At 40.0% G+C, this 26,599-nt stretch overlaps 1 protein-coding gene across 5 annotated transcripts in view; it reads left to right on the top strand.

Moving 5' to 3' along the window:
* The window catches only part of LOC138791484 (protocadherin gamma-C5-like), a 196,689-nt gene that overhangs the window by 35,525 nt on the left and 134,565 nt on the right, over window positions 1-26,599 (top strand). For 2 of the 5 annotated variants that reach the window (XM_069969222.1, XM_069969211.1), the window contains exon 1: window positions 13,322-15,910. The exons of 1 other annotated variant lie outside the window; for it this stretch is intronic. In XM_069969222.1, the coding sequence (XP_069825323.1) occupies window positions 13,469-15,910 (2,442 nt within the window). In that variant the 5' untranslated portion in view covers window positions 13,322-13,468. Of the gene's footprint in view, window positions 1-13,321; window positions 15,911-19,965; window positions 22,546-26,599 lie in introns of those variants that run through there. 2 more of the 5 variants (XM_069969223.1, XM_069969210.1) reach the window with 1 other exon arrangement.

The raw sequence follows: 26,599 nt of genomic DNA, 5'->3' as shown, positions 1-26,599 counted from the left end.
ACATGCTCTATAAATAAGTGTGGATCTACAGGATTGCCGCTCTTTTATACAATAGCTTGGTACATGTAATAGAGCCTCAACACAGGTGTTATAACTTTAAGAGCATTTGTAGTCATTTATTATTATTACATTTTATTTCCACAGTAATTCAGAGTGAATCTTCATGCAAATATTGAGTTTATAATGGAATGCACCTTAATTCTCAGTAAAGAAGTAAAAGGGATAGATGGGAATAGAAATATTATGACCTGTCATTGTGTTTAGTCTCTATAAATGAGAAACAGCTGATTAGATATTTGTTGACCAAGATCATAGAATCAATGCTATCTATCTATCTATCTCCTATCTATCTATCTATCTATCTATCTATCTATCTATCTATCTATCTATTCTATCTATCTCTGTCTATCTGCTTATATACTGCTATAATAAAATGTTAGAATACACATCTATTCTTAAGTATTATTATTTTTATTTTCTTGTCTATATTTCCTGCATTCTCAGTATTGGCCAGTAGAGGGTAGACTTGTCCAGTCCTTTATTTCAGTAATACTGTAGAATGTGCTCATGTCAGCTGTGCGCTCTCCTCCCCCTGGCTCAGTGATTCACCCTCCCATCGTTTCTCTCACACAAAGAAGAGCTGCTGCTCCGATGAGAGCCCTGTGGATGTGGATTTGCTTCAGATGGATTATATTTTTTGGGAATATGGACAGATAAATTTATGACCCTCATGCATCTTGGATTACACTGGATCTACATGACATCAAATACCAAGAGAATCCTATAAGATATGGACATCAGAGGCTTTTGTCAGTGCTGGAAATGGCAAGTAGTCTGCTGCTTTCTCCTTTGTAGCTGGGGCTGGGTCTCTGGGCAGCTGCGTTATTCTATTGTTGAGGAGTCTGAGCCGGGGACATTGGTAGGAAATGTAGCTCAGGATCTGGGGATAAAACGTGCCGAGCTCTCTCAGCGCAGGATACATCTGAGGTCTGAACAATACCAGAAATATTTCAGTATAAATCAGGGAAATGGAGGGTTGGCTGTGAGGGAGAGGATTGATAGGGAGAGTCTGTGTGGATCTAGTCCCCGCTGTTTACTGCAGATAGAGGTTGTGGCTGAGAATCCTGTGGAGATTTTCACTCTAGAAATAGAGATTCTGGATATTAATGATAATTCTCCTACATTCTCATCTAATGATCGTATTATAGAGATCACAGAAATATTTGCAGGTCCTGGGGCTCAGTTCCCTTTAGAGATTGCAGAGGATTTAGATGTCGGTGTGAATGGTGTCAGCCAGTATACACTGAATACAAATCCTTATTTCTCTTTGTCTGTGAAAAATCGTAAGGATGGAACGCTCATCCCTCAGCTGATACTAGAAAAGGTTTTAGATAGAGAAGAGAAAGCAGAACATAACCTGATTCTCACAGCTATAGATGGAGGAGAACCAGCCAGATCAGGGACCTGCAGAATAACAATAGTTGTATTAGATATTAATGATAATCCTCCAGTCTTCAATCAGTCGGTATATAAGATCAGTATTAGGGAGAATCTGCCATTGAAGACTGTGATATTAACACTGAATGCATCAGATCAGGATGACGGAGCAAATGGGGAGATACAGTTTTCCTTTGATGATCACACATCTAAATCTGCTAGAGAAATATTTTCTCTAAATGAACGAAATGGGGAAATTGATATTAAGGGATCGGTGGATTATGAAAATCACAATTTGTATGAACTATCTGTTAAGGCAGAAGACAAAGGATTTCCAAAATTAAGGGGAAACTGTATAGTTCATGTGGAAATAGAAGATGTGAATGATAATCGCCCTGAAATTACATTTACTTCAGTGGTCAAAAACATTGCAGAAAATTCTCCATTTGGAGATGTTGTAGGTTTTATTAATGTGAGAGATGAGGATTCTGGGAAAAATGGAGAAATAAAGCTAGACTTATCACCAAATGTGCCTTTTACAATTAAACACTTGAAAACCCGTTATGCATTGGTCACAGATGGGAATCTGGATAGAGAGGAAACCCCCCAATACACTATAGAGCTGACAGCCTCAGATTTAGGGTCTCCTCCTCTATACAGTAAGACAAGCGTCACCCTCAGGGTGTCAGATATTAATGATAATGCTCCAGTGTTCACACAGGCTACTTATAATGCTTTCATTATGGAGAACAGTGACCCGGGGACTCTTCTATGTACAGTATCTGCTACTGACCTAGATGAGGGGGTTAATTCTGATCTGGTCTACTCCATAGTGGAGAGTCAGATTGACGGTTCCTCTGTATCCTCCTATGTTTACATCCATTCTAATGATGGGAATATATACGCTCAGCGTTCCTTTGACTATGAGCAGATCCAGGTATTACAGATCACCATAAAGGTAGAAGACTCAGGGTCTCCGCAGTTATCTTCCACTGTTCCCGTCTTTATCTTCATTCTGGATAGAAATGACAATCCCCCCACTCTGCTGTATCCAGAGCACTCTGAGGACCTCATTGTCCAAGAGAGGATCCCAAAGTCTACAAGTGCCGGATATCTGGTGACCAAACTGTCGGCAGTGGATCTGGACTCTGGTCACAATGCCTGGCTGCTCTTTACTCTCATTGACCCCATCAATTATTCATCATTTCAAGTGTCTAAACACACAGGAGAGGTGAGGACTGTGCGAGGATTACAGGAAAGCGAGAACATGGAGCAACAACTTGTCATCTCCATCAGTGATCAGGGGAATCCTCCATTATCCACCACAGTGACTGTACTGGTCAGTATAGCGGATGAGGTTGTAGTGGAAAGACCCAAATCTGGGGACTTCCTGACCAATTCCAAACCCCCATCAGATATGACTCTGTATTTAATCATTTCCCTGGTGGCCATCAGCTTAGTGTCACTTGTCACCTTCATGATATTATTGGTGAGATGTCTGAGGAAGGACAGCTATGATTACACCAGTAGTTGTTGTATTCTTGGTGGATCCCAATCCAAACCCTACACAGACCAGTATCAGCCAGCTCTGTACCTGAACACTGACGGGACCTTAAAATACATGGAGGTGAGGATGGTTCCTCCAGGATCCCAGGGGCAGAGTTACCAAACTCATTTACCCCCAGCCCCGGAGCCACAAGATTTCAGTATTGTGCAGCCTTTACATTTTCCTCAGTTGAAGGATTTATGTCAAGACGCCTCATCTGAGGGGGAATTACTGACTGATCCAAACAATGTAAGTCCCAATATTGTACTATAATAACATATCAACATTCAATATGAAAACATGATCCTTTAATGCTTCATGTACCGTTAATTTTCTGTTTATAAGAAATATTAGTAATTTACTAATTTATTTATTTTTTATCTGAAACATTACTTACTGAATGAAATGTAAAAATTTTCTTTCTGGCTTTAATATATTATTAATATATCAATAATAATAATTGCCAGCAGATTATATAATACAGAAGTTATGGCAGTAATGTTTTGTTGTACAATGCTATACCAAGAAAAAACAAAAACACTGCATTATGTAGCTGTTACTGTTTTATATTAGAGGGAAGCTGAGCTTTGTGACATAAATAGCTCTATATGATTTGGGCCAAGATTTTAGAATAAAAAGCAGATGAAATCCTGACAGGACAGAGAAGATAATAATTCCTCTTCACCTGCTGCATATATAGTAATCAACAGTGTTCCATGTATCAAAATGTGAACAGAGAGGACTGTCAAGCAATCCTTTACAGTGACCTCTTGCAGAGCATGGCCACAATATTCTTAAAAGTCACTAAGTTTTCTCAAGACGTGTCCGTTTTTCTGCTTTAAATCATATTTCTTCATTTCTGTTAAGCCTAGAGCAGCAGAATATGTTTTAAATGTGTTTTAACTATTAGGCTATGTTCACACAGTGTAAAAAGTACAGCCGTTGTTGTCATCGGCAACAATGGCTGTACTTCGTACGGTGTGAAACACTGCCTATTCCTTTATGGGATCCCGGCTGGAGCGTATACACCTAGTATATGTTCCGGCCCGGATCCCATGTGGTGCCGCCAAAAACTGACATGTCACTTTTCTGCAGCCGCAATTCAGTGAATTGCGGCTGCAGAAAGACCTGTCAGTTCACACAATGAAGCGAGCAGCTCTGGCCGGCTTCAGAACACTGCGGCCAGAAAGATCTTTTCAGAGACTGGTCGTTTCACGGAACAGGTCACGGAACGACCGGTCTCTTACGTAATGTGAATATTTGTCATATTTGTCATTTTCTGACGGTATAAATAGTGAATACAGATTACCATGTCCAAACTCTGCACATGCAATGCAATAAGTTGTATGGTAGAACAGCTGTAGTGTACTGATCTATGGTATTGGTATAAGTTATTCTGGTTAAGAGTTACATCATGGGGATGTGCCTATCTCCCTTTTCCTCACATTAGTTGTAATACTGTTCTATTGCTGCTTATAGTATATTATACGTTGGAAAGATTTATTGTTGTGTCTTATGGTAATAGTCTTTCCTCCCTTGTTGTTGCCCATAGCAACCAATGACAGCTCAGCTTTCATTTCTCATATTGTTCTGCTAAAATGAAAGCTTAGCTGTCATTGGTTGCTATGGGCAACAACGAAAATCCTACTGTAAGGGCAAGGGCTCTCTTACACGCAATGGTACAGACCTGAGGTTGCCATGTGTGACCCTTGATTGTCCAAATGCCTCCCACACTCAGGAATGATTTACAAGCGCTGTACTTACCACTTTAAATGTCAAGGCCCAGCAGCCCCCTGCAATCCAGGCACACTCATGGCAGTCGCAGGTTGGTAGTGCTGTTTAGAGGCACTTTAAAGCTTTGTTCACACTTCGTTTAACAGCGTCCCTTTCATAGCAACGGACGCTGTTAAACTGCCGTCTGCATTCAGTACGGCCCTGCAGCCAATACATCTCTATCAGCCGCAGGAACGTTCTTTTTTTACAATTGACTTGCGGGCACAGTCGTGTGTGCCCAGAAATCATTTAATCATTCACTTCAATGGAAAGTGCAGCCGCCGCCGGACGTTATGTAAACAGTTATCATTTCCAGACACTCTTCATTGAACAGCGTCCTGAAATAATAGGCATGTACATTAATTCAACGCCCGTCCTAAAGAATGGGCGTTAAAGTAAGGATGTGTGAACACTTTGACTTCAATGCAATACAGTAAATGCCTGAAGTAAAGAGTGGATGCTGATTTCATTGCAATCTGTCCGTTCTTTACTGAAAGAGAATGTTGTGTGAACATACTGTAGCCTAAGACAGCTTGATAAAATTACACCTGTGCTCTTATATCTAACAGGAGTTTACATCTTTATTACATAATACCATTCTTATTGTTGGGACATTAAAGTATCACCACTTGAATGCTTCCCTATGTCTGGAGATCTTCACCTGGCTTAATATAAGGATACACCTGGACTGCCAGTTTAACCAAAATTCAAGCAAAACCTCTTGAAATTACTGTAATTTCAGAGGTCATGCTCATCATTAATTGCCAAGATAGAAACATAATTAAAAATAAGAAAGATGTCATGTTCTTAAAGTGGTTATCCGACCAAAATAGAGTCATGAGCAATTCACAGGTCACTAATAGGGATGGTCCGAACCGAGTTCGGGTTCGTACGAACCCGAACCCTCGGCAATGATTCCCGCTGTCTGCCCGCTCCGTGGAGTGGGCGGATCCTGCAGGAGGACCGCCTGGAAAACTGGGATACAGCCATAGCCATAGGCTGTATCCCAGTTTTCCAGGCGTTCCTCTCGCTGTATCCGCCTGCTCCACGGAGCGGGCAGACAGCGGAAATCTGCTGCCGAGCGTTCGGGTTCATACAATCGCGAACCTCGGCAGGTTCGGACCATCCCTAGTCACTAATGATTACAGTTGCCAACATCCAGCACCCACACCGATCAGCTGTTCAAGGCCTGCAGTATCCTGTCTACATTTTAGTAGGAAACAATCCCTTGTATTTTCCTTTATCATGATTTGGTGTTATTGTCTTTATACTACGTAGCTGTACTCTTCATGACAAGTTTAGCAGAATTATACAAATATATATATATATATATATATATATATATATATATATATATATATATTAAACGTTTGTTGAGACTTTCTTTCCACCTATTCATTATAAATTAAAAACTAGTATGATAAATACATGTATTTATTACAATGAGATTAAAAGTTCAGTTTTAGGTTTGTTATTCTGATTTTCAGATGTTTAATATACTGTATAGACAACGCTCGGTGAAGTAAGAATGTGAAAATAACTAACAACATAAATAAATATCCACTAAAACATGGATATTAATCCAATCATTGACAACTTAATGTAAATCACTGTATATTGCTATTTCTACAATCTTCACTAGTGATTGCTAATATTTATATATATATATATATATATATATATATATATATATATATATATAAATAAATTTAACAGAAAGAGAAAAAATGCACTGATATTAACATATGCTATAGGCATATTACACAGTTATATATATATATATTTGTGTAATATGCCTATAGCATATGTTAATATCAGTGCAATTTTTCTCTTTCTGTTACATTTATTTTCTGCATTCTCACTATTGGCCAGTAGAGGGTAGACTTGTCCAGTCCTTTATCTCAGTAATACTGTAGAATGTGCTCATGTCAGCTGTGCGCTCTCCTCCCCCTGGCTCAGTGATTCACCCTCCCATCGTTTCTCTCACACAAAGAAGAGCTGCTGCTCCGATGAGAGCCCTGTGGATGTTATTTCTCCTTGGATTTACTGATTTTTTCTGGGGTAGAACTGTGCATACATCACCCTCATGCATCTTGGATTACACTGGATCTACATGACATCAAATACCAAGAGAATCCTATAAGATATGGACATCAGAGGCTTTTGTCAGTGCTGGAAATGCCAAGTAGTCTGCTGCTTTCTCCTTTGTAGCTGGGGCTGGGTCTCTGGGCAGCTGCGTTATTCTATTGTTGAGGAGTCTGAGCCGGGGACATTGGTAGGAAATGTAGCTCAGGATCTGGGGATAAAACGTGCCGAGCTCTCTCAGCGCAGGATACATCTGAGGTCTGAACAATACCAGAAATATTTCAGTATAAATCAGGGAAATGGAGGGTTGGCTGTGAGGGAGAGGATTGATAGGGAGAGTCTGTGTGGATCTAGTCCCCGCTGTTTACTGCAGATAGAGGTTGTGGCTGAGAATCCTGTGGAGCTTTTCACTCTAGAAATAGAGATTCTGGATATTAATGATAATTCTCCCACATTCTCATCTAATCATCGTATTATAGAGATCACAGAATTAGTAGCAATTCCAGGTACACGATTTGCCTTAGAGATTGCAGAGGATTTAGATGTCGGTGTGAATGGTGTCAGTCAGTATACACTGAATACAAATCCTTATTTCTCTTTGTCTGTAAAGAATCGTAAGGATGGAACGCTCATCCCTCAGCTGATACTAGAAAAGGTTTTAGATAGAGAAGAAAAAGCAGAACATAACCTGATTCTCACAGCTATAGATGGAGGAGAACCAGCCAGATCAGGGACCTGCAGGATAACAATAGTTGTATTAGATATTAATGATAATCCTCCAGTCTTCAATCAGTCACTATATAAGATCAGTATTAGGGAGAATCTGCCATTGAAGACTGTGATATTAACACTGAATGCATCAGATCAGGATGACGGAGCAAATGGGAATATAGAATATTCCTTTGATGATCATACCTCTAAATCTGCAAGAAAAGTCTTTGCTTTAGATGAAAAAAGTGGAGTTATTTCTATAAATGGACTGATAGATTTTGAAGAACAAAGCTTTTATGAATTATCTATTAAGGCAGAAGACAAAGGATTTCCAAAATTAGAAGGAAATTGTATAGTTCAAGTAGAAATAGATGATGTGAATGACAATCTTCCCCAAATTACATTTAGCTTAGTAGCTAGTGATATTTTAGAGAATTCACCATCTGGGGATATTGTTGGATTTATTAATGTGAGAGATGAGGATTCTGGGAAAAATGGAGACATCAAACTGGACTTACCACCGAATGTACCTTTTAAAATCAAACAGATGAAAAACCGCTATGCATTGGTCACAGATGGGAATCTGGATAGAGAGGAAACCCTCCAATACACTATAGAGCTGACAGCCTCGGATTTAGGGTCTCCTCCTCTATACAGTAAAACAAGCGTCACCCTCAGGGTGTCAGATATTAATGATAATGCTCCAGTGTTCACACAGGCTACTTATAATGCTTTCATTATGGAGAACAGTGACCCGGGGACTCTTTTATGTACAGTATCTGCTACTGACCTAGATGAGGGGGTTAATTCTGATCTGGTCTACTCCATAGTTGAGAGTCAGATTGACGGCTCCTCTGTATCCTCCTTTGTTTACATCCATTCTAATGATGGGAATATATACGCTCAGCGTTCCTTTGACTATGAGCAGATCCAGGTGTTACAGATCACCATAAAGGTAGAAGACTCAGGGTCTCCGCAGTTATCTTCCACTGTTCCCGTCTTTATCTTCATTCTGGATAGAAATGACAATCCCCCCACTCTGCTGTATCCAGAGCACTCTGAGGACCTCATTGTCCAAGAGAGGATCCCAAAGTCTACAAGTGCCGGATATCTGGTTACCAAACTGTCGGCCGTGGATCTGGACTCTGGTCACAATGCCTGGCTGCTCTTTACTCTCATTGACCCCATCAATTATTCATCATTTCAAGTGTCTAAACACACAGGAGAGGTGAGGACTGTGCGAGGATTACAGGAAAGCGAGAACATGGAGCAACAACTTGTCATCTCTATCAGTGATCAGGGGAATCCTCCATTATCCACCACAGTGACTGTACTGGTCAGTATAGCAGATGAGGTTGTAGTGGAAAGACCCAAATCTGGGGACTTCCTGACCAATTCCAAACCCCCATCAGATATGACTCTGTATTTAATCATTTCCCTGGTGGCCATCAGCTTAGTGTCACTTGTCACCTTCATGATATTATTGGTGAGATGTCTGAGGAAGGACAGCTATGATTACACCAGTAGTTGTTGTATTCTTGGTGGATCCCAATCCAAAGCCTACACAGACCAGTATCAGCCAGCTCTGTACCTGAACACTGATGGGACCTTAAAATACATGGAGGTGAGGATGGTTCCTCCAGGATCCCAGGGGCAGAGTTACCAAACTCATTTACCCCCAGCCCCGGAGCCACAAGATTTCAGTATTGTGCAGCCTTTACATTTCCCTCAGTTAAAGGATTTATGTCAAGACGCCTCATCTGAGGGGGAATCACTGACTGATCCCAACAATGTAAGTATTTTATTACATTGTTAGTATATTTTATTATGATAACATTCTAACTTGAAAGTGAAATGATATATATTTATACATATTGCTGTTACCATAAATTTGTGATGTTGTTATATTATCTGGTACAGCTGGTACATATTATCTATGGATCAGATATTTTAGTGAATCTGGGTCTTTTCAATGACTTACTCTAATATGCTCACTTTTATATAGGAGCTCAGCAGTATGACTCAATTTAAGAAATATTGAACCCAATTCTGTCCAAATCCATAATGTAACCTTTTTTGTGATAGGTTTCTATTACATGAATGGGTCCTTTTGTCTGCAGCACATCCCGACTGTTTTCCCTCTCCATTCCAAGACATAGGTCACATGATCTTTGTCTCTTCTGTTACCAGGCAAGCACCATCTGTAAGGGCCCTCTTCCATTTTCGTTCAGATTATCGTTAAATCGTTCGAATCTAAACGATAATCATTAACTGCATTTCAGCCGAACGATTATCGACCGAACGAGAAATCGTTGATCGCTTTATAAGACCTGGACCTATTTTTATCGTTGCTCCTTTGCAAAACGTTTGCAAATCGTTCGCATTGAATAAGACTTCGTTCGGTCCTTCGCAGTAGATACTAACGCAATATCGAAGAAATAGCGAAGAAAAAACTATCGCAAATACGATCATAAGTAACGATTATCGTTCCATGGAAATGAGTGAACTTTTTAGGTCTTTCGCAATATCGGTCGTTTGAGATCCTTAATCGCTAACGATTATGCGAACGATAATCGTCTGGTGGAATAGGGCCCTAAACCTGCCCACCACTGACATGAAACAGTGATCACCTAGTCAAGGGCAGGGAAACAACAGCCTCTCCTGAGCAGTATAGGGTAAAGGAAACACTGTTTCGTTTCTTTATCTTTCTATAATGTATCCCTGCCTTATCTGCCGAATGATGGTTTTTGCCTTCCTCTGGCACAGTACAGTAGAGTTATACAGTAGGTTAAACTCGATGGACCCTTTTCTTTTTTCAAGCTTATTAACTATGCAACTATGTAAATCAGGATTGGGGAACCTTTGACCCTCCAGCTGTTGCAAAACTATAATTTCCATCATGCCTGGACAGCCGAAGCTAAAGCCTTGGCTGTCCAGGCATGATTGGAATTGTAGTTTTGCAACAACTGGAGGGCCTAAGGTTTCTCATCCCTGATGTAGATGAATAGACAGATAGATAGATAGATAGATTAATGATGGGGAGAGCACCGCACCACCCTGATAGGTGGCCTCTTAAGTCCCACGGGGTATTTGCCCCTCATCAGTGTGGAAGCAGGATTCTGGCTAGTTGGGGCAATGACAAATCAACCAACAAAACACAGAAATCACTAAACTCAAGGAGATCAGGCAAATCCCCCAAAACGGCAGTCTGTGGATGGATACCTGCCTTGGAAAGCCCTTGTCATGTCGGAATACTCACACTTAGAGTTAGACTTTGACAAAAAGGGGTCACCCTGTTGTTTCCCTATTTATGTTCCAATACTCGCAACCGAGTCGGACTTAAGGGGCTACCTATCAGGGTGGTGTGGTGCTCTCCCCATCATTGAGGCACCCCGTGGCAACAGGCTAGGGATGTCTGTCTATTCCCGTGTTTTGAGACTCGCAACCGAGGCTCCATGGACTCCTTTTTTGCATATTTCAATTTGGGGGGCATCAGTTGAGACTGTTGATTGAGTACTTCATTGGAATTTTTTCACTGATCTTCTTGACTTCAGTGATTACTGTGTTTTGTGTAATGTGAAAAGCAGAAACAGACAGAGCAAGTGGTGGGTAGATACTTCAAGAGAGGGGCAGGTACCTGGCAATTGGTTCTGAGCTACAATGCATGCTTGGAGATGTCCTGTCTGTGTGCCATGATGTAAAAGTGGGATGCTTTGTAAAAGTTTGGTTCTGGACCTGGAAGCAGCGTAGACAACATATTTTCTTACATAAGATATAAATATATTGTTTCTCTAAAACCAGTAACATTTTTTTGCTGTAAGAATCTTGAGAATAGTCCTTATGGTCAATGTAATATATTTCCTTTGATTTTATGTACAAGGTTATACAAAATTACAAGCAAGTTTATATCCTTCATTAAGAAACCCTTTGCTGTTAAGCTGTTCTCTTTCCCTGTCCCGATACATAAGATTCTAGCAAAGTTTAAGCAAACTAATTGTAAGTCTAAACTTAGATTCGGAAGTCTAAAGATTTGCCAGATGTCTCAAGAAGCGCATATCACTGTGATTAATCTGACACAATCTTAGATTTCCAGTGTAAATTGACGCTGTCAAAGAATTATATGGTTGTAGTAAATCTGGGCCACCATTTCTCTTGTGGGTAATTTTCTATTGCATCATGGAGGTACTGGATTTATTTTGACGGTATTTTGTTTAAAGGTGGAGGGAAGTGTTACATATGAGAACGTTATATAGCACGTTATATAATTATAGATTATTATACTTTTGGTTGAGTATTGGTGTTCAGCGAAAACAATATGTGACCTTTGTCTATGGCATTCTTTTTTTCTTTTTAGACTGTACTTAATTATTGCCAAGCCTTTAGGTTTATTGTAGGCGTCTGTACAATGTAATAGAACCATTGCAATGTGATATGGGTATGTGTTAACATTTGATTATTGGGATAACATTATTGATTAGGCCTCAGAAAGAGATGTGGGGTATATAAACTGTATATAGCATAGTTCTACCCTATCACCTATTACATCACACCTATCACATCACCATCTATAATATTAATAAGAATATATACTACTAGTAGTAGTATTACTAATAAATAATAATAATAATAATAATAATAATAATAATATTAATCTGTATTATTAATAAGAATATATACTACCACTAGTAGTACTAAACAATAATCATCATCATCATCATCTGAAATATTAATAAGAATATACTGCTACTACTAGTAGAACTAAATAATAATAATAATAATAATAATAATCTGTATTATTATTATTATTATTATTATTATACCAAACTCTTCCACACACTGCGCAGATATTGTAATTACTTATATAATTCCCTGCCTACAACAGGACTCACATACTGAATTTAATATTAACTTAGTAGTACTGTATGTTTTGGAGTATGTTACATAATGTTTAAACACTGGCCCATCTAAATGGAGACTGTATGGATATATTACACTATGATGAATCACACATCCCAATGTATTAATTTGGAATAGCAGCTACTCTCTTCTAGGTGTCTTAGTATCTAATAGGTAGCATTGGAAAAAGAAGTACCTGATAATGATCAGAATAGTTCAGTGTTAAAAAAAGGTTTTTAACAACTGGTATTACTATATTGTCAATGTCGCAGTCAGATATGATGATTGCTACAATGAAAGAAAATAAAGTATAGAGAGAGCTATGATATTCTTGAGAATGACCAGTTTGACTTTCTGAAACTATGTTAAGATTTTATTGCGTCGGGATCCCAAGAGCTGTACGGCTGACGTCAATATTAGATTTTATATTCATATTGATAGGTATTGTAGATATCTAAATAGTTAGACACATTACATATTAAAAGCATCATAAATACTACAAAAATATATCTTAATGTTTAAATGTTACTCTATATAAAATATATTACAGAATGAGTTTACAGTCAGATTTATAGGAAAATCTATGGTGTTTTTTATTTTTATTAAAGCTTCACTTGTATTTATAGTTTTAATGCAGACCCGAATTGAAGCATTACTTGTATCAGTGCTGGAGTAAATTATAATTCAAGTCTATTCACAATATGTTTCCCTTTGTAGTCATTTGCTGCATTCTCACTATTGGCCAGTAGAGGGTAGACTTGTCCAGTCTTTCATCTCAGTAATACTGTAGAATGTGCTCATGTCAGCTGTGCGCTCTCCTCCCCCTGGCTCAGTGATTCACCCTCCCATCGTTTCTCTCACACAAAGAAGAGCTGCTGCTCCGATGAGAGCCCTGTGGATGTTATTTCTCCTTGGATTTACTGATTTTTTCTGGGGTAGAACTGTGAATACATCACCCTCATGCATCTTGGATAACACTGGATCTACATGACATCAAATACCAAGAGAATCCTATAAGATATGGACATCAGAGGCTTTTGTCAGTGCTGGAAATGGCAAGTAGTCTGCTGCTTTCTCCTTTGTAGCTGGGGCTGGGTCTCTGGGCAGCTGCGTTATTCTATTGTTGAGGAGTCTGAGCCGGGGACATTGGTAGGAAATGTAGCTCAGGATCTGGGGATAAAACGTACCGAGCTCTCTCAGCGCAGGATACATCTGAGGTCTGAACAATACCAGAAATATTTCAGTATAAATCAGGGAAATGGAGGGTTGGCTGTGAGGGAGAGGATTGATAGGGAGAGTCTGTGTGGATCTAGTCCCCGCTGTTTACTGCAGATAGAGGTTGTGGCTGAGAATCCTGTGGAGCTTTTCACTCTAGAAATAGAGATTCTGGATATTAATGATAATTCTCCCACATTCTCTTCTAATGATCGTATTATAGAGATCACAGAATTATTAGAAAATCCTGGTACTGAGTTTGCCTTAGAGATTGCAGAGGATTTAGATGTTAGTGTGAATGGTGTCAGTCAGTATACACTGAATACAAATCCTTATTTCTCTTTGTCTGTGAAGACGCATAAAGATGGAACGCTCATCCCTCAGCTGATACTAGAAAAGGTTTTAGATAGAGAAGAAAAAGCAGAACATAACCTGATTCTCACAGCTATAGATGGAGGAGAACCGGCCAGATCAGGGAGCTGCAGAATAACAATAGTTGTATTAGATATTAATGATAATCCTCCAGTCTTCAATCAGTCACTATATAAGATCAGTATTAGGGAGAATCTGCCATTGAAGACTGTGATATTAACACTGAATGCATCAGATCAGGATGACGGAGCAAATGGGGAAATTCAGTTTTCCTTTGATGATCACACATATAAATCTGCTAGGGAAATTTTTTCTCTAAATGAACAAAATGGGGAAATTTATATTAATGGACTGGTGGATTATGAAAATCACAATTTTTATGAATTATCAATTAAAGCAACAGACAAAGGATTTCCCAAACTAAAGGGAAAATGTGTAGTTCATGTGGATATAGAAGATGTGAATGATATTCGCCCTGAAATTACATTTACCTTAGTAGCTAAAGATATTTCAGAAAATGCACCGTCTGGTGAAGTTATTGGATTCATTAATGTGAGAGATGAGGATTCTGGGAAAAATGGAGAAATGAAACTAGACTTATCACCACATGTGCCTTTTAGAATTAAACAGATCAGAAATCGTTATTCTCTAGTTGTAGATGGGAATCTGGATAGAGAGGAAACCCCCCAATACACTATAGAGCTGACAGCCTCGGATTTAGGGTCTCCTCCTCTATACAGTAAGACAAGCGTCACCCTCAGGGTGTCAGATATTAATGATAATGCTCCAGTGTTCACACAGGCTAATTATAATGCTTTCATTATGGAGAACAGTGACCCGGGGACTCTTCTATGTACAGTATCTGCTACTGACCTAGATGAGGGGGTTAATTCTGATCTGGTCTACTCCATAGTGGAGAGTCAGATTGATGGCTCCTCTGTATCCTCCTTTGTTTACATCCATTCTAATGATGGGAATATATACGCTCAGCGTTCCTTTGACTATGAGCAGATCCAGGTATTACAGATCACCATAAAGGTAGAAGACTCAGGGTCTCCGCAGTTATCTTCCACTGTTCCCGTCTTTATCTTCATTCTGGATAGAAATGACAATCCCCCCACTCTGCTGTATCCAGAGCACTCTGAGGACCTCATTGTCCAAGAGAGGATCCCAAAGTCTACAAGTGCCGGATATCTGGTGACCAAACTGTCGGCCGTGGATCTGGACTCTGGTCACAATGCCTGGCTGCTCTTTACTCTCATTGACCCCATCAATTATTCATCATTTCAAGTGTCTAAACACACAGGAGAGGTGAGGACTGTGCGAGGATTACAGGAAAGCGAGAACATGGAGCAACAACTTGTCATCTCTATCAGTGATCAGGGGAATCCTCCATTATCCACCACAGTGACTGTACTGGTCAGTATATTGGATGAGGTTGTAGTGGAAAGACCCAAATCTGGGGACTTCCTGACCAATTCCAAACCCCCATCAGATATGACTCTGTATTTAATTATTTCCCTGGTGGCCATCAGCTTAGTGTCACTTGTCACCTTCATGATATTGTTGGTGAGATGTCTGAGGAAGGACAGCTATGATTACACCAGTAGTTGTTGTATTCTTGGTGGATCCCAATCCAAACCCTACACAGACCAGTATCAGCCAGCTCTGTACCTGAACACTGACGGGACCTTAAAATACATGGAGGTGAGGATGGTTCCTCCAGGATCCCAGGGGCAGAGTTACCAAACTCATTTACCCCCAGCCCCGGAGCCACAAGATTTCAGTATTGTGCAGCCTTTACATTTCCCTCAGTTAAAGGATTTATGTCAAGACGCCTCATCTGAGGGGGAATCACTGACTGATCCAAACAATGTAAGTTATCACAGCAGTAAAAGAGCATAATTACAATTATATTAAAAAAAAAATTAAAAATGTAGGTCATGTGTCCATTTTGCTAAATATGAGTTTTACTATATATGAATATTCTTCACCTATTATTCTTATTTTCATCTGGTCTAATATATACTATGTTATTCTGGTCATTTCCTGGACATTACATTTACTGGAATCTTTTAAGGTACTTTTAGTACCTTAAAAAGACATTTAGTTTATGGTTATATTAGTGGATTCTCATTCGCTTAAAAAATTATGATACAAAGATAGATCGATTTGCCTTCTTATGGCTGTGTTTGCCTTCTTCATGAATAATGGGTTGTTTTCAGTTCTAATATGTGTTTTGTTAATCTTTATACTAAGAGCCATATTACAGGGCCCGATGCCTCTGCTAGACTTGCGCTTGCTTACCGACGTTATTACATGTTAGTGATGTCTGTGCAGCCCTTGCCCTTTTTGGCAGCACATCTCATATACACAGGATAATGTTTTGCCAATAAATGATAGAGTCTTTTACTTTGATCAGGAATGAATGTTATTATAGATATTCATTCAGCCCAAAACCCTAAATGGATAACATATGCAAAGTGATGAAGAGCATCAGGTACAAGATATGGATTGTACAAATTGTACAGTATTTCTACAAAGCTCCATTTTTTTGTCTGATGAGCCTTCACAAAATTTCTATCTTTTGTATAGCGCCATACTTACTAACCTTAATACCTAATATATGTTGATTAAAAATGAAGAAATGACCGTAATAGTATTTAAAGGGAATCTGTAAGCTGCAAGTCATTTTTCAAACTGCTCATACTGTGAGATAGCTAGTAGGTGAAGGAGGCACATGGCACCTTTCATACATGCTTCCAGTAAGTGCTTTTATTCTATAGAACAAAGAGTCAGAAAGGCTTTCCCGAGCAACTGAAGAGCAGCAAGCTGTAACAATTCCTTTCTTTTCCCTCCCATACCTGACTTTGCTTGGGTCAATTAAAGGGGTTATCCAGCGCTACAAAAACATGGCCACTCTCTTCCAGAGACAGCCCCACTCTTGTCTCCAGCTTGGGTGGGGTTTTGCTGCTCAGTTCCATTGAAGTGAATAAAGCTTAATTGCAAACCGCACCTGAATTGGAGACAAGAGTCTTGTTGTCTCTGAAAGAAAGTGGCCATGTTTTTGTAGCACTGGATAACCCCTTTAAGCATGGAGAGAGGATAGAGGAAACATTCCAGCTTGCAGATATTCAGGAGCTCTTAAAAGCCAGAGAATAAAAGCATTGCTTGGATATCCTGGAACCACAGCTGGATATATAAGAGGTACCATGTGTCTCCTAGTCCTAACAGCTGTCAGCAGTTTGAAATGTGAGTTATAGGGGACAGAATCCCTTTAAAGGTGAAGTTAAATTAGAAAATGATCCACTGCATTCATCTTATCTATTATCACACTATCGCTATCACACTTGAAATCTTGTCGTTTTTACTGTAATGTAATAATTGTCTGACAAGGGGGCATTAAAGGGGTAGTGCGGCGCTAAACAATTATTCACAAAATAACACACATTACAAAGTTATACAACTTTGTAATGTATGTTATGTATGTGAATGGCCCCCTTCCCCGTGTTTCCCCCCCACCCACGCTAGACCCAGAAGTGTGATGCATTATACTCACCGCATCTTGTGTCAACCCCCGTCCGCCATCTTGAGACAATGACGTAGTCTTCGGAAGGCCGGCCCAACCGCTCCATCCGTCCCTCATGCCAACCCCCCTGTGCCGCGTCATCAGCAGCTCAGCTGCGACTGGCTGAGCATAACTGTGCTCAGCCAATCGCGGCTGAGCACAGTTATGACGCGCCAGAGGGGGGCCGGCATGAGGGACGGATGGAGCGGTTCGGCCGGCCTCCCGAAGACTACGTCATTGTCTCAAGATGGCGGACGGGGGTTGACACAAGATGCGGTGAGTATAATGCATCACACTTCTGGGTCTAGCGTGGGTGGGGGGGAAACACGGGGAAGGGGGCCATTCACATACATAAGATCCTCTACATCTAGAGGAAAGAAGATTTCACCATCAGCATCGACTGGGGTTCTTTACTGTACGAGCAGTGAGACTATGGAACTCTCTGCCACATGATGTTGTCATGGCCGATTCATTAAATAAGTTCAAGGGAGGCCTGGATGCTTTTCTTGAAAAATATAATATTACAAGTTATGGGCATTAGATTTCCTGTGATACGTTGATCCAGGGATTATTCTGGTTGTCATTGGACTTGGGGGGAGTTTTCTCCCTGTGGTGGGGCGGTTGTTGTCTGCCTCGTGGGGGTTTTTGCCTTCCCCTGGATTAACACAGTAGGGTTTCCCTAAGTTGAACCTGATGGACTCTTGTCTTCTTTCAACCTTACTTACTATGTTACTATGATACTTTCTATCCTCTAAAGATAATTTTTAGCAATTATATTATCTTCACAGGCACAATTGGTTACACACACCCTGTTCAGTCCATTAAACCCAGTCTGTATGCTGTTTGAAATGTATGGACTAAACACTTCATAAGGCACTCACTGCTCCAAAATTAATAATTGAAAATAGCTAGAGCACTATCCTACTGAACTGACACAGCTAGGTAAAACTCACTTCATGTTGAGAAACGTGTGTGTGTGTGTGTGTATGTATGTATATATATATATATATATATATATATATATTTTTTTTAGGAAAATGACAACAGATTACAGAAATAGGCTATGTTCACACTGCGTATGAGTCCGTCCGCAGTTCGTACGCCGCCGTACATGTGCGGCTGAAACTACGGGCGTGGGAAAAATAGACAAGCGGCCGGATGCGTACGAATCGCGAACATACGCCCGTAGTAGAGTTATGCTTCCCTAGCTTGTTTCGTAGCGATCTGAAACAGGTCATTTACTTGGAAATCTTCGCCCAGCCCAATAAAACTCACAGAACCTTTTGGATCGAAAAATCAAGTTCAATTTGGCTAAAATAAGTACTTCGTACGGGACCGCACTGAAATCCACGGCCGTGAGTTTCAACATTTCCGTCCTCAAACAATGGTCTTGTTCATTTTTCACGGCGCCGAATACGATCCACCCGTAAGCTCATACGTAGTGTGCATTGTGCGGCCGTATATCGTATACTTTCAAGCGAACGCATCAACCTCAAAACTATGTGCGTATATTCGCGGTTCGCACTACGAACGGAAACATACGCAGTGTGAACGTAGCCATAAACTGTACAGTATGTGTCTGAATATTTTTTTAAACTGGAAAAAAGGCAATGCATTTCTTTTAACATGTTATTACATATTAGGCAGACTCTTTTTTTTTTTTAACCAAGTATACTGTAACTATTGATCTGATATTATCACTGCTTAGAAACATGCTTGCAACTAAAAAATACTAAAACAATTGATTTCATAGTCACTTACCATGATTAAGATTTATGGCTTTAATATTACAAATCTGTTATTAGGGCAATATCAAACACTGTATTGAACTGTACCATAAAGCTGTGCAAAGAAGTGGGGGGAATATTGGGGGAGGGTCAGGACTTTAGATATCTTCAAATTTTCATTATAAATAGACAGAAAAAGGGTGCTTGTTTTTAAAATCTTCAGAATTGCAAAATACTCCACAACATGAAGACATTTGTAACCAAATGGTCATTGGTCCAATGTTTGACACCTATAACAATTAATATTAAGTTTTAATATTTAAGTTTACATAATTTATAAAAACATATGAGATTGTTGGCAGAAAATAACAATTTGATGCAGCTGATTCGCTCTTTTTTACTCCTTGTTAATACAATACTTTTGGGACAAATTGTTATCTATTTTTCCAGTATTTTTCTTTTCCTTTTGACATTTTCATGTATTCTCACTATTGGCCAGTAGAGGGTAGACTTGTCCAGTCCATTATTTCAGTAATACTGTAGAATGTGCTCATGTCAGCTGTGCGCTCTCCTCCCCCTGGCTCAGTGATTCACCCTCCCATCGTTTCTCTCACACAAAGAAGAGCTGCTGCTCCGATGAGAGCCCTGTGGATGTTATTTCTCCTTGGATTTACTGATTTTTTCTGGGGTAGAACTGTGCATACATCACCCTCATGCATCTTGGATTACACTGGATCTACATGACATCAAATGCCAAGAGAATCCTATAAGATATGGACATCAGAGGCTTTTGTCAGTGCTGGAAATGGCAAGTAGTCTGCTGCTTTCTCCTTTGTAGCTGGGGCTGGGTCTCTGGGCAGCTGCGTTATTCTATTGTTGAGGAGTCTGAGCCGGGGACATTGGTAGGAAATGTAGCTCAGGATCTGGGGATAAAACGTGCCGAGCTCTCTCAGCGCAGGATACATCTGAGGTCTGAACAATACCAGAAATATTTCAGTATAAATCAGGGAAATGGAGGATTGGCTGTGAGGGAGAGGATTGATAGGGAGAGTCTGTGTGGATCTAGTCCGCGCTGTTTACTGCAGATAGAGGTTGTGGCTGAGAATCCTGTGGAGCTTTTCACTCTAGAAATAGAGATTCTGGATATTAATGATAATTCTCCTACATTCTCATCTAATGATCGTATTATAGAGATCACAGAAATATTTGCAGGTCCTGGTGCTCAGTATGCTTTAGAGATTGCAGAAGATATAGATGTCGGTGTGAATGGTGTCAGTCAGTATACACTGAATACAAATCCTTATTTCTCTTTGTCTGTGAAAAGACTAAAGGATGGAACGCTCATCCCTCAGCTGATACTAGAAAAGGTTTTAGATAGAGAAGAAAAAGCAGAACATAACCTGATTCTCACAGCTATAGATGGAGGAGAACCAGCCAGATCAGGGACCTGCAGAATAACAATAGTTGTATTAGATATTAATGATAATCCTCCAGTCTTCAATCAGTCACTATATAAGATCAGTATTAGGGAGAATCTGCCATTGAAGACTGTGATATTAACACTGAATGCATCAGATCAGGATGACGGAGCAAATGGGGAGATACAGTTTTCCTTTGATGGCCACACATCTAAAATTGCTAAAGGAATATTTTCTTTAAATGAGCAAAATGGGGACATTTATATTAATGGACCGGTGGATTATGAAAAACAAAGCTTTTATGAATTATCAATTAAGGCAGAAGACAAAGGATTTCCAAAATTAAAGGGAAACTGCATGATTCAAGTGGAAATAGAAGATGTGAATGACAATAGCCCAGAAATTACATTTACATCAGTAGCCAATAATATCCCAGAAAATGCATTGTCTGGGGATATTGTTGGATTTATTAATGTGAGAGATGAGGATTCTGGAAAGAATGGAGAAATAAAGCTGGACTTATCACCAAATGTGCCTTTTAAAGTAAGATCCAATCAGAACCGCTATGTATTGGTCACAGATGGGAACCTGGATAGAGAGGAAACCCCCCAATACACTATAGAGCTAACAGCCTCGGATTTAGGGTCTCCTCCTCTATACAGTAAGACAAGCGTCACCCTCAGGGTGTCAGATATTAATGATAATGCTCCAGTGTTCACACAGGCTACTTATAATGCTTTCATTATGGAGAACAGTGACCCAGGGACTCTTCTATGTACAGTATCTGCTACTGACCTAGATGAGGGGGTTAATTCTGATCTGGTCTACTCCATAGTTGAGAGTCAGATTGACGGCTCCTCTGTATCCTCCTATGCTTACATCCATTCTAATGATGGGAATATATACGCTCAGCGTTCCTTTGACTATGAGCAGATCCAGGTGTTACAGATCACCATAAAGGTAGAAGACTCAGGGTCTCCACCGTTATCTTCCACTGTTCCCGTCTTTATCTTTATTCTGGATAGAAATGACAATCCCCCCACTCTGCTGTATCCAGAGCACTCTGAGGACCTCATTGTCCAAGAGAGGATCCCAAAGTCTACAAGTGCCGGATATCTGGTGACCAAACTGTCGGCCGTGGATCTGGACTCTGGTCACAATGCCTGGCTGCTCTTTACTCTCATTGACCCCATCAATTATTCATCATTTCAAGTGTCTAAACACACAGGAGAGGTGAGGACTGTGCGAGGATTACAGGAAAGCGAGAACATGGAGCAACAACTTGTCATCTCTATCAGTGATCAGGGGAATCCTCCATTATCCACCACAGTGACTGTACTAATCAGTATAGCAGATGAGGTTGTAGTGGAAAGACCCAAATCTGGGGACTTCCTGACCAATTCCAAACCCCCATCAGATATGACTCTGTATTTAATCATCTCCCTGGTGGCCATCAGCTTAGTGTCACTTGTCACCTTCATGATATTATTGGTGAGATGTCTGAGGAAGGACAGCTATGATTATACCAGTAGTTGTTGTATTCTTGGTGGATCCCAATCCAAACCCTACACAGACCAGTATCAGCCAGCTCTGTACCTGAACACTGATGGGACCTTAAAATACATGGAGGTGAGGATGGTTCCTCCAGGATCCCAGGGGCAGAGTTACCAAACTCATTTACCCCCAGCCCCGGAGCCACAAGATTTCAGTATTGTGCAGCCTTTACATTTTCCTCAGTTAAAGGATTTATGTCAAGACGCTTCATCTGAGGGGGAATCACTGACTGATCCAAACAATGTAAGTCGCAATATTATATTTTTATATAAGTCCCAATACAACTGTATGATAACACGCTGATTAATTTAGATTCAAATACATGATTTATATCTATTGTTGTATATCTATTGTTACAATCCTGTTGGTAACAAAAGGACTAGTCTCTGTCTTGTGCTTTAGATGTAGTACTTTTTCCAAGCTCCTGCTCAGTATCATTTGTAGACATAGATAATGGTTGTTAATTTGCTTTAGCAGATATTTTACATAAGCGGGCAGGAGTACTGTCTCTTTAGTTATACAATGTGTAAGCCATACGTCTCAGGATATGTTTCGCATAGTGATGAGCAAGCATGCTCGTCCAAGCTTCGTTCTCGTTCGAGCATTAGGGTATTCAATGGTACTCGTTACTCGGACGAGCATCTTGCGATACTCGAGAAAAATCTCATCATCCGTTTCCTGTATGTTTGGGAGCTATTTCTCAGCCAATAAACAGGCAGGAGACTCTTTGGTACATCCTGTGATCATGTGGGAATCATACATGTCGATAGTAACGATTGGTTGGCCAAATCAGATAACCCTGCCATATAAAAAGCGCGGCCGGCAAGACTCGGCTCACATGCATGTTGGAAGAGATTAGGGACAGAGCTGCTGCTGGTCAGGGAGAGCGTCATTGTAGGATTTAGCGTTCCAGTAGGCAGGGAATACTAGTGAAACAACCAAACAGTCCTTGTAAGGGCTTCAAATCGTTTTTGAAAAGTATTACTACAGACTGCTGGCTGGGACTTGCAGTACTGCTGCCACGATTTCAGCAGCACACAGTGGTGATCGGCTGCTGGCAGAAAGGGGGCATTAGGTGTTGCATACAGACCCCTAAGAAGTGCTCAGTACTATTTTATTGGGCCCTCTACTATATTTTCTGATTTCTGTATTTCACAAGGCATATCTAAGTTCACTACTGCTTGCTCAGTGTAAAGGGGGTATCACAGAGTGTGTATAGGTGCAGCCACCAACAGATTGTATCCCACAGCTGTTGCCCAGAATTTGGCATAATGGTGCGAAAAGGCAGCCTCAGAAGCATCCACTCATGCTGCCCCTGCTGTTTCCTGTCCATTTCCGTGGTGTTTCCATAATTTCCTGAGGTTGACAGGTTTTCACGCGACCTTCCCTCTACCGAACTTGGGTCCCCTGCAAAAATGCTTGAGTTTCCCATTGACGTCAATGGGGTTTGTTACTCGAAACGAGCACTAGAGTATCTGGAAATACTCGTCTGGAGTAAAGAGCACCCGAGCATTTTAGTACTTGCTCATCACTAGTTTTGCACTTGTATTGTTTGTCTGACTCCTTGAATAGTCGTAATTTGTATCTTTAGAATAGTCTTCATGGCAATTATACTATTTTTTATTATCAGCTGACTTTATATTTAATGTGGGAAATATATTATGAATTTTCTATTTCTTATGCACTGTAAACGCAGAGTAAACGGCCTAGAAGTCCATCAAGTATTTAACATTTCTAAAGGCTCTATGTACATCTGAAGTGTCTATGATAACACTTTGCTGTTGAGATGCTGGAATTAAACTTGGTAATATACTTATGTCTTTTCTGAATACAATCACTAGACCTTATTTTAAGGTATTTTGTGTGAATACTTAGACAATTAGATCATTATCTGGATAACTATTAGATAATTAAATAGCCTTTAAATAATTTATATATTTTATTAGCTTAAAGAGGTTGTCCAACATTTTTTCTTATTGGAAAAGGGAATAATTTATAATCCGACCCTTACCCTTAGGGTAGCATTACACAGGCCGATGGGGGCCCGATAATAACAGTAAACGAGCACCGATCTAGCAGATCGGCGCTCGTCTACTGGGCCTATTACATGGCCCGATAATCGTTTAACAAGGGCTGCAGGGACATTGTTACCGATGTCCTTGCAGCCCTTGCTAAACTGGTATACATTACCTATCCCAGGTCTAGGGCTCCTCCACCTCCGCTTCTCCCCAGGTCCCTCACGCTGCAGCTTCAGAGTGGCCTGTCTTAGCTGACAGGCCACTCAGCCAATCACTGGCCGCGGCGGTTCCGGCCTGTGATTGGCTGAGCGGCCTGTCAGCTAAGACAGGCCGCTTTGGAGCTGCAGCGTGTGGGACCTGGGGAGAGGAGGAGCAGGAGGAGCCCAGGACCATGGATAGGTAATGTATTTCTTTTACAAATCGTCAGCCGCCAGCCGCGAACCACTATTACACGTAGTGGTGCACGGTCGGTGGCCAACAATTATAGGTCAGAACCTATATCAACGATCAGCCGATGACAAAGATCATCAGCTGATCGTTGTGTTTATTACACGGAAAGATAATCGGCCATATAGGTCTAATTCGGCCGATTATCGTTCCGTGTAATAGTACCCTTAATTGTTCTCTCTAACCTTTTTTCGCCCCCGTGTCACCAGGCATCCTCCTCTGTTGCTGCTTTTTGGATTTGTGTTTGTTTCCATAAAGAACTTCCAGGTCACAGGGGTCAGCAGTGACATCACAGCTCTGTAAGCCTATAGCTCCACCCCTCCTCTCTGAATCTAGCTCCACCCACTCTACCCATAAGCAGGAAATGTCTGTATTACTACAAGTGTCTTTTGAGCAGCATGGTGGCTCAGTGTCTGCCAATTACTTATGTTATCAAATACATTAGTTTTTTTTTAATCTTTTATCTGTTGTAGGACTACAAACCCCAGCACACATGTACATGATAGGAGTTGTAGTCCTGGATTACATAAACATTACAGTAGCCATACTACAGGTGGGGGCCAGGATTCTGTTGCAAGTTTACCTCAGCAAGAAATATATAGAATGGTGACTGACATGAGGTGAAGTATCCTCTCTGCTCCCCATATTACAGACAGTAGCAGCACTGCCCTAACACTGTAGATGTTACAGTACAACAGTAACAATATAGGGGGAGATTTATCAAAGTCTGTGCAGAGGAGCAGGGGAGCAGTTGCCCATAGCAACCATATCCATCAACATGAACATATCCATCAACTATATTACAAGTCAAACATCGCTTTATAAAATGGTAATTGACATCAATTCAAGGGTGAACAGCTGCTTAAACAATCATTCATATGGCCATTCACTTCCATTATTGTTGGCAGGATACAGTCAGAATATAGGTGGAATTGTGCTGCCGACAAGTAATGGTTTTCTGCAATCCACTGATGAATGAGCTTTTTATATGGGACAATGATCATGAATGATAAGTCTTACTAACATTCCTTTGGCCAATAACCAACCCATTTACTAGGCCCTTGGGGTATAAACTTATTTTGTTGGTGACTATTGTGATAAAGGGCAACTAAAGGAATTACTCACTACAAATAGACATGTAACAAGTAACTAAGTTAAATTTGGATTTATATAGGAGAACAAATAATAATATTGGAAAACTATCCGATCCCATGTTAAACCACACTGACAATGTTTTTTGGTATTATTTTGTGGATAATTTCTATTACTTTTATGTTTTTTTCTTATATATGGTTTAATTTATAACTGACCTTTTCATTGGCATATTGCTTCAGAGTATCAGTTACCTACTTGCTGAATATGTTGTTATTTAATAGGTTAAGTTTATCTCTACACGTGGTAATATACCAGAAAACCTAATCGGGTAATATAACATTCTCCTACTTCAAAAGTGTCTTTTATAATCACATTTAGAAACTTAAAATAAACATTCAACAAAAGAATAGGTGTTAGAACCTGACGTAAACTTTTAAATGTCACTTTCCCTTTAACATCTTTTCATATGTTAAACAAAAATTTTAACCATTCTGAGTGAACCTTCACTTGTCTGATATAATGATTGCTAAGATACTGTAGAAGCATAGTTGTAACTAAGCTGTGTTAAATTCTGGAGAGTGGAAGGGCAATATTATATTATATTATATTATTATTAACTATCTTCTATCTACTAGAAAAATATATTATTTTAACACTTAGAAGCTAAATATAATAGAAAAAATAATATGATTTGTGGCAATTAACATCAGGTTATATTATTTCTGTCTAACATAATT

The sequence above is a fragment of the Dendropsophus ebraccatus genome, chromosome 1 (assembly GCF_027789765.1).
Source record: "Dendropsophus ebraccatus isolate aDenEbr1 chromosome 1, aDenEbr1.pat, whole genome shotgun sequence".
Lineage (NCBI taxonomy): Eukaryota > Metazoa > Chordata > Amphibia > Anura > Hylidae > Dendropsophus > Dendropsophus ebraccatus.
Note: the sequence above shows the minus strand (reverse complement) of the source record. Positions and strands in the feature narration are given on the sequence as shown.